We start from the raw sequence: 12,859 nt of genomic DNA on the forward strand, positions 1-12,859 counted from the left end.
ATACTTTTGAACTTCTTTTCTTCAGACAATTTTTTCCTTCCTTTTCCAAACTGTTGACTCTCTCATACATACTTCTCATTTCTTTTCTTATTTTTTGTTTTACCTCTCATTTGCCTTTTAAAGTCTTTTATGAGTATTTCCAAGAAGCCTCTTTGGGCTTGAGACCAATTTATATCACTTGTTGAGATTTCTTCTATTGATATTCTTTCCTCATCTGAGTATGAGTTTTGATCTGCCCTATCACCATAGTATCTTTCAATGGTCAAGGTTCTTTTCTATTTCTTGCTCATTTTTTCCTTTTCTTTTGTAATTTCCTCTTTTTTACTTCTATGGTTGAACTCTGCTCCTGAGGTAAAAGGGGCTCTGAACATTGTCTTTGTGCACAGGGGCCCCTCGTGATTGCAGGAGGGTAGCTTTGTCTGCTCTTTTCATTAGACAACCTGATTTCCCAGAGTTTGCTTTCTGAGCTGGGACTGGAAACTGCTCCACTGATTTGCTTCTATATTGATTCAGGACAGAGGGTCTTATTTTTTGATTTATTGTGGTTTCTACAATGTATGGAGCTAATACACACACACACACACACACACACACACACACACACACACATATATATAAAATGAACTATCTCTATATCTGTCTCTGTGTCTCTTTGCGTGTATTTCTCTCTCTCTTTTTCTGAGTGTGTCTCTTTCTCTTTGTCTCTGGCTCATTGCCTCTCTCCCAAAAACCTGTCACCCTTCATTTTGCCAATACCTTCCTAAAATGTACTCCAGAAGGAACACAGTACTTTAGATGTGATCTGTCTATCTAGATCAGGATACCACAAGATTTGTCCCATTTAGCTCCAGAAGGCAAAATCAAGAACAATAGTTAGAAAAACTGCAAAAAAGACAATTTAGTCCAGAAGTCAGAGACAACGAATAACAATAAGAATTAGCTAAAAGTGGGATGGGCTTTCTTGAATTGGGGAAGGGTGTTGAGGTCCCCTATCTGAGAAATCTTCAAGCAGAGGTTGGATGATTATCACTCATTGGGTAGATTATAGTGAAGATTCTTTGATATCTGGGTTGGACTAGATGGCCATTGATAATCTCAAATTCTGAGATTCGGTGATTTTCTTTCTTTCTATATGCTTTGCTCCCTATTAAGGTCACTTAAGATCCAATTCTTTAAACTCTAGTAGATCCTAACAGCATAAAAATGTTCATATCTCTGCTATCCTAAAAACAAAAACAAAACACAAACAGAAAAACTTTTCTCTCCATTCTGCCAATCCTGCAAATTAACCCCTCCATATCTGCCATCCCCTCTTTTTTATTTGCAAATCACTGGCCAAACCTCTAGAGAGAATATATTCTTCCTTCTTTCCATTCTTTATCACTCCTCTACAATCAGATTTTCACCCATGCTACTCTATTGAAGCTTTTTCAAGGTCACCAAATATTCCCTAATATTCCAACGTCCAAGATCATATTGAATTGAATGATGCCTAATTAATTAAATTCTGAGTAGGAAACAGTACTTGCAATGAGTGAAATGAGCTTATCAATTAACCCTTTACTGATCACTGATTCTTAGCTAAAAAAATTCTTTCATTATCTACTAATGAAGTTAAATAATTACCCAATTCTTAGGACTATTTCAAATCCCAAATAGATATTTGAAGTTTATTTTTCTATTCTAAGAGGAAGCCCAAATCATAGATTTTTTTTCTCTTTTTTCTCCTAAGATCTGTCCCAAATGAAATTTTTATTTGGAATCTTTATTAGGCACTTAATTTTATAGTTGTTCTTCTTATGTGTTGTTTTGGTTTCAGGGCCTAGAAATAGAGCTCTCTGTGATTGGAAAACCAGACAGATACTTCTGTACTTTACAGTACTCTCATTAAATCTGAACAAGAGGAAATCTTATCCCCTATGGCGGGGATACTCTGTGATTGTTTTCTTTTGCCATAACACCCCTTGTTTTAAATATTTTCCTAATACTGAGAAGTCTTTATGTGTGCTTAATGAGAAACAGGAAACCTACTGGCAAATTACAATTGGCATTTGATCCAGTATGGTTCTTGAATCTGAAAGGGACATGAAAACCCAAGAAAGCCTGATACATTTTACTGAAATTTTCTTTCATGTTTCCTGTCTCCTACTTTATTAACTTTCTATTTTTTTCAGATTATTATCCTATTATAAAATTTCTTTGTACTCTTTTTGCCTTTCCTTGTTTTCTTGTCCTAGCCTACTCAGATCTAAGCATATCTTCTAGTCCAAAGCAAGGGTTATATTTTCATGAATATTTTATAAATCATGAGGCATTTCCTCCAGAAAAGGAAATCAGAGCTCCATTTAACAACTTCAAGAGAAGTCTTGATCTACTAGTAGGAGACAAAGTGATGATCTTCAAGAGGTGCTATACTCTCAAAGTTTATTGCCCTAAAGCTACTCTATTAGTAGACATTTATAAACTTCTCTAAATTGGTTCTATAATGGCAAGCATATAGCCTTTTTCACAGTTTGTTCTTGAAAGTTTTCCATTCTCAATAGGATATTGCACCAGAATTAGTCTTTGTTAGAAGACAATTTATGAGAGTATAACTTTTTTATACTCCAAGGCTCTAGAGATATATGCAAAGAATTATTTTTCCAGGGTAAGCTCAGTATTACTGATAAGAAAATAACATTAATTTCCCTATGTCCCTTTTTGTTCCTCCTTACAACCTTGTTACTCATGTAAAAAACGTATGTGGCTTAAGCAAAGAGATCAGTGAATAAGGATTAGTTTTGGCATAAGATCTAAGTTCCGTGAGAAAATTAAAAGATACTTTAAAACTGATTTCCTTAATTTTAATGACAATTTTTTTAAAGTAGTAAAATATCCTGGATTTAAAAATCTTTCAATTTTCTTTCTTTCTATAGAAAACATTCTGAAAATCTATGGAATATTGATTGCCCTAGCAGTATTCTTCTACTTATCTTGATACTTCTCTTTCCAAGTTTAAGCTAAACAACAGTTGACCTGTGAAAAGTGAAATGTGGAAAATACCATATGAAAGCAGAAATTATTCATGTTTTGAAGTGCATTGAAATTTACCTTTAACTCTTTTATTTATGAATAATAATATCAGATCAATCATTTTTCAGCCTGAAGATTGCAAAGGTTGAGTGATTTGTAAAGCTAAATATTTTTCTGCTTTTATTAAGAACAACACTTAGCATGGTGGATAGCACACTCATTCATATCCTGCCTCTGACACATACTAGTTCTGGATCCTGGATGAATCCTTTAATCTCTCTCAGAATTCCAGGCATCCCTCCAAGGCTCCAAGTTGCTATGAAGCTATTATTGTCATCCTATGTTTCTAGGGGAAGTTTGACTGATGAAATGACAGCTTTTAATCACCCTCTTTCCCTTAAAATCTAAGGAGCAAAAAAAAAGGGAGATCCAAGCTATTTCCCATCAAATAAATTTATTTTGTAAACATAAGTATTGGGAATAAAGGAAGCACATTGATTCTACCATTGTCATCTGCAGATTTTAATCTTCTTTTTGTTTTACTTTAAATAAACTTTACATAAAGTCCTGAAGTTCCACTGTAGGTGTTCACAGAATGAAAGTTCTAGTTGATTTTCTGAACTAGCAAGACGTTATAACCAACTAGTTAGGTTCTTATCACCAGATTGTCTGTAATGGGCTCTTTCAGCCACAGCTACTTTGAATGACCTCTTATTAAGTTATGAAATGGCTTGGGAGTCTTACATGTGGAAAGACTGCCCACAGGCTTCAACAAAATGACACATCCCAGAATTATAATTGTAACTTATTAATATCAATCAATTATTGTAACATGTTGATGTAAATATTATAATAGAATATATTTATCATAACCCTTTTAATAGTTTCCTAATAGTAATCTTGTTTGGGTAGGTAGGTTGTTTCTGTTCAGTCATGTCTAATTCTTCATGATTCCATGATTTATTGGCAAAGAAATTTCTTTTTCCAGCTCTTTTTACAGATGAGGAAACTAAGGCAAACAAGGTTAAGTGATTTGTCCAGAGTCCACACATCTAGTAAGTGTCTCGATCTGGATTTGACCTCAGATCTTTCTTACTCCAGATCCAGCACTCTATTTATTATGTCATCAAACTACCCAGGTAGTTAGTACAAATAGTGTTCTCATTTTACAGCTGAAGAAACAAAATTCAAAGAGCTTAAAAAATTACCTGTGGTCAGATACTAAATGTTTGAACAGTTTCTTCTAACTCCAAATTATATATATTTTCTTTTCATTATATATAACATCTAAAGTGGAAAGGGAATTTAGAATTCCATGGAGAATTTGGTATATGAGTCATTTGGGTCTGAATTGAAATCTCAGCTTTGATGCTTATCACTATGTGACCTTGGAAAATTCATTCATTTTCCTCATTTGTGCAATGAGAGGATTGAGCCAGATTGCCTCTGCACTCCTTTCTATTTCTCAATCTCATGACTGATCTCATGAAAAAAACTAAATCTGGAAAAGCTTGGGACTTGCCCAAAATGACACAGATCCTAAAGTAGTATGACTCCAAATTCAACTTGTTGCCCCTCCCATAATTCATAAAAAAGCATAATTCTAGCCACATGTAAATGTCTATCATATAGTAGATACATAATTACAATGATAGGATATTATGTATAAAGATTCAAATAACCCTTTCCATAATAATTATGATATTTGTATTCTCATCCTATTCAAAGCAAGACTTAGATTTCTTAGTGAAAATGTTTATACTACTTATTTCAAAAGTTAATATATTAGACAGAGCTTTTCCATAACTCTGAAATTAAATACTAATAAATTATTTTTCCTGTACTTCAAAAAACATCTAAATAACTTTAAATATTCATTTTTGATATTTCCTCTTTTTTTCTTCAGGTGAAGGACTGTCAGAAAGAACTGTAGAAATAATTCTCTCTGTTACCTTGTGTATCCTCTCTATAATTCTCCTGGTAGCTGCTATTTTTGCATTTGCAAGGTAAGATGGGCTTATAATAACATTTTTGGCATTTATAAGACTGTACACATTATTTGAGCCTCGTCGCCTTTAGATTAAGTAGGTTTTATACAGATGCAATCATGCAAACATTATGCTGGTGAAAGAATTGAAGTGAATGTCAGTTTGAATGAATATTGGTCTCATTGCTCTCTTCTCAGACCACAGAAGCCTCTTATATTTTGAATAGATGCTGCTATTATATTATTGCTGTATCTATATTCTATTTAGTGAAAATAATGGCAGCTAGTCTGAATTCCTTTCATATGTCTGACTTCTGATGATAATTCTCCCAAATACGTTTTTGTCTCTCATGTTCTCAAGTCTGGCTTTTTTTTTCCTTAAATATTTTACATATGAAACTTCAATGATCCCTTTTAATAATTTTCTGAAGACGAGGATTACCAAATGGAGGGAAAATTATTCTGGAGCTCAGATTCATGTCCATTTTCAGATTTATACTGATTGTGTGAGGGCAAGTCACTTCATTTGGTAGTACTGTAGATTTCTCTCTAAGATTATAAATTAAAGAAAAGGTGTTGACCTGCATTTGTAAAAGTGGTTTTTCTCATCTGGTATTTCCCAAACCATTAAAATTACATCTTCCATATCTGATAATCTCTTCCAGATTTGTAGTTGCTAAATTGTGGAATACCAGACAGGCACAGTAAGGCAAGTCCAGAAAGAATTTTATTAGCCAGAATACTTATAAAATAATTTTCTGCATTGATACATCTAGAACTATAGATTTAAAGCTGAAGGGAACCCTGCAGTTTCTTTAATCTAACATTACTCCCCATTTTACAGATAAGAAAACAGTCACAGATGGGTCAAGTGACTTGCCTACAATCACACAAGTAGCAAATATTGGGGCAGCAGTGATGAGGAGAATAAAAGACAAAACTCCAGAATGAGTCCTCTTTACCCTACTGCCTCTAGCTAATTGAATTTTCTGGTTAAATGAAGCTAAGCAAACAATTGTCATTTTGTTTGAAATCTTGGTGTTGAAAGATGCAATTACCTTGTGTAAGCACTTGTGAGGGGAAAATACCTGGATTTTCTTTGAAAATAATCCTTAAGAACATGTTTTATCATTATACTTAGACAGTACTGGTGATTTAAGAAAAAACATATTAGAGATTGAAATAGATCTAGATTGACCCTGAAAGTTCTGTAGGGTGTTTTTTAGTCCTCAATAGTAACTTATTTTCTTATGAATTGCCCTTTTCTTGGTAAAGGAGATAATGTAAGATTAAAAAAAAGTTCATTAAAGTTTTTCTAAATTTTCTAATGCACATTGCACTCTTATCTATATATCTCAATAACATACTTTAGACACTAACATACATAACACATGAAAACAAAACACTAATATTTCCCCTTTGGGGAAGGGGAAAAGGAGTAAGCATATTTATAGAGCCTACCATATTCCTGGCACTATGTTAAGCATTTTTATGAATATTATCTCATTTGATCCTCACAAAAACTTTGTGAAGTAGGTGTTATTGTTATCCCTATTTCACAGTTGAGACAAAAGTAAATAGAGGTTAACTCTATTCCCAGTGTCACAAAACTATAATGCACTTGAAGCTGGCTTTGTAAACTCAGGTTTTCTTGACTCTGGGTACCTTAGACCTTGGGCACTTGACTTTTGTGGGTTCCCAATTTTCTCAGCTGTAAAATGAGAGGTTTTTGATGAGATTCCTTCTAAGATCTTTTCCAGTTGTGAGGCAATACCCTGTAAGGTTGATAATGCTGTTAGTTGATGTATAAATATGCATAAGAAAAACTTTGCTTCAAGTCCTACCTTTAACACACATTGGCTGTTTGGCATACCATTCTTGTGTTCTCAGTCCTTTTGTGTCACTACTGAAAGCTTCTTGATGATTCCATAGCTACATGGTACCTTTCCTACTTTTCATATATTGAGTGATCCAAAAGTCTTAGTATGATTTTAAGCTCTCATAGTTCCTACACGCTTTTTATGATGATTAACACATAGCAGGGTTCTAAAGCTAGAAGGGACCTTAGAGCCACAGTCTAAACTCCTTTTGTAGATGATGAACCTGTGACCCAGGAGGGAGGATGATATTACCTAAGGAGATACTAAGTGATCAAGTCTGGATTAGGTCCTCTTAACCCAAACTGGGGCTCTTCCCACTCTAAGGCCAAGGCCTTAAGACATCCACATTCTTAAGCCAACATGCTCCATGGGACACATATGTGCATCAATTGATTAAGATTATTAGTACAGTTTATGGTCATAGATAAAAACGAGTGTCTGAGTAAAGTTAATTGTCTCACAGAGGCAGGATGGAATAGTAGTTGAGAGAATTGAACTTAGGATCAGAAAACCTGAATTCAAAGGATGCCTCAGATAATTACTAGCTAGGTGAGCCCCTGTCCCTCACCTGTGCCTCAGATTACTCATATTCAAAATGAGAGGGTTAGAAATGATGGCCTCTAAAATTTCTTTAAGTTCTAAATCTATAATCCCATGACTCATACACCTTCCTCCACTTATCACAGTGATCTGACCCCATAACTTCATCAATCAATTATTGGCATTATTTTTAGACTTTTTAATTTATAATTTAAGGAGTAAAACAAACATTTCCATAACATCTTACAATGAAAAAATATTGTACATGAACTGCAAATTTACATGTACACGTTGCTATCACTTTCAAATACACAACAAAATTACATTCATATTTCTTTCCCCCCCCCTTTTTACTTCTCTTCCCAAGATAGTTATCATTAAACATAAATAGGTATATATTTATATATATATATTTTTTTTTAAGTACTTATATCTATCTATCTATCTGCACACATACAAAAATCCTCCCTCACATTCACATATCTATCTATACATATGCATAGTTCTATGTGTGTATGTATTCATACAAATATACATATATATGTAAAATTATTATTATTATATACATATATATATTCATCAGTAGTTTCTCCGGATGTATACAGAGTCTTCATATGTCCCAAGAAAATATGTACAATCACAGAAATACTATTTTAAGGATGACTGAGCAAATATGTCATTTTTTTCTTATAATCAAATAAACTGGTATTATTTAAAGACGTATTATGTGCTAAGCACTGTGCTAAAGAATGCACATATAAAAGTGTGACAGGTCTTTTCATGAGGGTTATTATATACTTTTTGCTATGGTAGTCTTGATATTGAAACTTGACAAAAGAAGTCATTGACATGATAATGGAAATAGACTATAGCAGGATTAGAAGAGAATTTTCTTTTAAATTTTTGGTGTACTTGTTTGCCTATGTCTCCTTTTTATTAGACTGAAACTTCCTTCTCCGACTTTAGGGATCAGACAATTAAATTAATCAGTTTCATTATTTTCTAATTTTCTTAGACATCTTAAAGTCACAAATTCCCTAAAAAATTACCAAGATGTTTTCTTACTTTGCTCAGCTATTTTCTACCTTGTTTGTCCTAGAATTCGACAGAAACAGAAAGAGGGGGGCACATACTCTCCACGGGATGCAGAAATTATTGACACCAAATTCAAGCTGGATCAGTTTATCACAGTGGCAGACCTGGAGCTGAAGGATGAGAGATTAACTAGGTAAGCACACTCCTTTGGTAAAACAGTAGTCTGAAGGATCTGTAGCCATGACCCCATTGTGACCTATGCTTGTTGGAAGTGTTTGTGGTACTCTTATTTACACAGGTCACTCAGATCATCTTTCAAAGGGTGACCTTCTTCTTCCACACACTTCTCACTAGTGTGCAGAGAATTACTTAATCTTCCTTATTTTTAAACTACAGTAATGTTTTAGGTTAAAAAATCATAAAACATAGTTCCCGGCTAGAAAAGAAACTTTAAGAAAACTTTTGCTTGATAAATATTTTCAGATAATGTCAAGAAGTTGATACTTGGTCACGTACAAAAGCATCCACATTCTTAATGTGGCCTAATAATCATTACCTAAAATTCATTGTTTTTTCTAATGACTGTCTTTGTTTGAATCATTCCTTAGCATAAAAATTGTGCTTTAATCTTTTTTATATTTAATTTCATTAGAATCCTAAAACATGGATTAGCAATTATATAAAAAGATGCTAAATATTTTGAGATAAAATACAAAGATAAAATGAATAATAATAAAATTCATATGCTGCTGCAAATTCTACAGTTTGTGATTATTAAAAAGAATTATTTATAACAACTTGTTATTCCTCCAGGAATATATTCTAAGGGTCAAAATGTTTTCATAATTAAACACTTTATTGTTACCAGCATCTTTACTGATTTGGTAGAAATTGTTAAAGGGTCTCATTAAGACCTGAAATAATATGCCTTTGGGTAAGTACTGGAATGCTGGTCTAGGAAATGATTCCTCCAGGGAGAACAGAATTTATAAGACAAAAACAAACAATTATTATGATCTCTAAGGTGATGACATGGAAAATTTGGACAGGGAAAGAAGAGAATTATTTGTGATTGTCATAAGCTCCTCAGTATGTAAATTATAGGTTGACTTTGTGTAGATATTTCCAGGATATAAATATATATATATATATATATACATATATATATGATACATGCTATTAAAAAACGTCATCTGACAAGCTATTGATTCAGTTGCTACAAAGTGAACTTTATTCACTGTTATTATGTCTGAATTGCAAACATAACATTTGAGAACTGGATATAAATTGACTTTCTTTTAACTATAATTTAATTATTATCATTTTACCTGAATATATAATTCACATAAAGGGCTTTTTCCATTTTAATTTACTTTATGCAAAAGTAATTTCTAAATATTGCTCTAGAAATATATTTGATTATTTTGGTCTAATATTTTTATTTGATTTGTTGGATTTTCAACATTCATTGCTTACGGTTCTATTATTTTTATTCAAATAGAGAAGTATAGGATTTGACCTTTGATTTCACTGTTATAGGAAATTCCCTTTGTCAGTGTAAACCCATACCTTTTCTACACTGTTTTAAAGAATAGCCTAGAGTCAAGAGATTATTGGCCCAAAATCACATAGCTAGTAGATAGAAGAGGCAGAAGCCCAGATCTCCAGATTTTACAGTTAGTTCTCTATTCACTATGCTACATTGTCTCTCTATCCTTAGTAGATACATATTTGCATACGTAATATATTTGTAAATTATAAGTCACATGCAACATAATGAGCTTTACTGGATTTCCTATTGAAACTCATTTAAGCAGTTTTCATTTGACAGTGTTGCTGAACTTTCTCGACAATCAATTAATATACATTTATTATTGAGTATTAAGTGCTACCACTGCTCTAAGGAATGGAGATCCAAAAAAGAGGCAAAAACCAGTCATTGTTCCCAAGAAACTTATAATCTAATGAATTACTGTAGGTTAATATGATAGACTACTGATAATCTTCACATTTAGATAGACCACAAGCTGCTAAGATTTCAGAAAATGAGTCTTTAGATGAGTAGCATCAATAATAGGCACCTAAGTGATTTGCAAATGAAAAAGGCATTTCTGTCAAAAATTAGTAAAACTTCTTAGATGTATCTAAGAATTGAATTAATGTTTTGTGATAAAGTAAGCCAAGAATCTGTTACCAGCTAGGTGTCAAAGAATAATCAAGGAATATTTATTGAAGGTGATGACATTTAAGTTGAACTTTAAAGAAATCAACCTTTGAAACAGAAGAGGAAAGGGCATTGTGGGAAATAATATGAACAAATATATGGAGGTAGGTAATTGCAGAGTGTGTTCTGGATACATAAATAGTTGTCCATTTTAGTAGAGCATAAGTAAGTGAAGAGGAATAGAAAGCTGTAACACACACACACACACACAAATAGTATTTTAAAATTGTAGAATAATTTAAATGTCACCTTGATTCAGTAAGTATCAGAGAACTACTGAAAATTTTTGAGCAAAGGAAAGAAAAGACCTGGGATCTTTTCATAAGAAAAAGGAAGAAAGGATTAGAGAAAAACAAAGCAGAATATGATATATTTGGTATAACCCAAAGAAGATGGGAGAGATGTGACAGATATTTCAGAGATAGAATCAATGGGATTTAGTAAGATGAGCTATGTGGCAAATACATAGAGGAATAGTTTTCAAGTCAGGAATTTTTTTTTTTTAGTTCAGATTCTACACCTGGTTGGTTGTTGTCCTTCATTCTGGAAGAGGACTAAAATGGCATCACTATGTTAGAGTTGAATGTGTCCAGCTATGGCTGATCAGACCATTGATCAGATGATCAGAATGCTGTGCACAGGCCAGACACAAATAGTCCCCTTGAACATTTAAGTAAGTCATTTTAGATCTTTAAACCTCAGTTTCTTCAAATACAAAATGAAGATAAAAATACCTGTGGTAACACAGAGTCAAGTGAGATAATAGATATCAGCTATTATTGCTAATCCTACTTCATGTTAATTGAGTACTATAAGGTTTGCAAAGCACTTAAATGTATTTTCTCATTTGATCCTCATGAGAATTCTGCAAAGTAGCAGCTATTGTTATCTGCATTTTACAAAGAATTGTGGCTCCAAAAGGTCAAAAATGGCTTTTCTAGAATCACACAATTGCTAAATATCCAGGTCTTTTTGAATCCAAGTCCAGCCTTCCATGTTTATATCACCAACTACTTGTTAGACATTTGTTAGGTATCACAATATCTAATGAGATATCACAATGAAACAAAGGGTCCCATGGGAATCTCAAGCTTCACATATTCAAAAGAAAACTAATTATATTCTCTGTATAAAAAGAAACAACCCCCCCCCCCCAAGGCAACAAAGCAATCTTCTAAATTTCTAAATTTCCCTGTTTTTGTTATTTAGATTTCCAGTCTTCTTGGAATCTGTCTCCCTTAACTTTCACTTACCTTATATTCAGTTATCAAATCTGTTTCTATCAGAAATTAAAATTACTTTAGGAAGGAAAGATAATATGCTCAGTTTTGAACATTTTGAGTTTAAAGTGCCAGTGGAAAATTCATGAAGATTCTGGATTTTAGTAGAGTTACTAGATATGGAGATAGAGATTTAAGAATTATCTGAAGAGGTTATAGTTGAATCCAAGAACATAAATTAATCTATCAGTGATAAAATGAAAATGGAGAAGGAAATTACAAGTTACTCCTATATTTTTGTCTAGAAAACCCTGAATGGGATCTTAAAGAGTTGGACATGATTAAAACAAAACAAAACAAAACAAAAAAAACAAGCAAAACAATTTAATGACAATAATAAAATGAAAATGATCAAGAATAGGATAGGGATAGGTGAAGATTGATATGCAGAACTCCCAGATTGGCACCTTCTCTTCCTTCAATTTACAATCTTAGAGAATTATCTACAGCAGTTAGAGGAAAAGTGACTTGCCTAGGATCATGCATCCTGTATGTGTCAGAAAAAAGGTTGCTCAAATCTTCATGGCTTTGAAGTTTGACTCTCTACTTTCTCTACATATATAAGTTCTCTCTCAAATGAGAATAAAAAGGTATTTTTCAGTGCTTCAGAAAAAGCACTGTACCTGCTAGGTAATTAATAAATGCTTATTGAATTGATGAATCATTTGGAATTCAGGGAGTCATTAGCATGCCTAGGTATTAAATCTTTTAAAAAGCTGTCTATTCTCTTCTATTCTCTTCTATATTTTTTTGCATTTTGATACCTATCCTTGTATTACGCTTCTTTAGATCAGTGCCTTTCTTTTTACCCTAAAGAGAAAAGAAATCAACCTGTTGTTCTATTTACAAACATCTTCCTGTGTTATTAGTTTCATCCTTTTGCAATATAATGTTCTATTTT

The 12,859-nt window shown here is 32.8% G+C and overlaps 1 protein-coding gene across 2 annotated transcripts in view; it reads left to right on the plus strand.

Annotated features, from left to right (window-relative positions):
- PTPRQ (protein tyrosine phosphatase receptor type Q) overlaps window positions 1-12,859 on the plus strand; it is a 246,041-nt gene that overhangs the window by 181,477 nt on the left and 51,705 nt on the right. For both annotated transcript variants that reach the window (XM_074270859.1, XM_074270860.1), the window contains exons 34-35: window positions 4,919-5,018; window positions 8,519-8,647. In XM_074270859.1, coding sequence (XP_074126960.1) covers window positions 4,919-5,018; window positions 8,519-8,647 — 229 coding nt within the window. The remainder of the gene's footprint in view (window positions 1-4,918; window positions 5,019-8,518; window positions 8,648-12,859) is intronic.

This window comes from Sminthopsis crassicaudata, chromosome 5 (assembly GCF_048593235.1).
Source record: "Sminthopsis crassicaudata isolate SCR6 chromosome 5, ASM4859323v1, whole genome shotgun sequence".
NCBI classification, from domain to species: domain Eukaryota; kingdom Metazoa; phylum Chordata; class Mammalia; order Dasyuromorphia; family Dasyuridae; genus Sminthopsis; species Sminthopsis crassicaudata.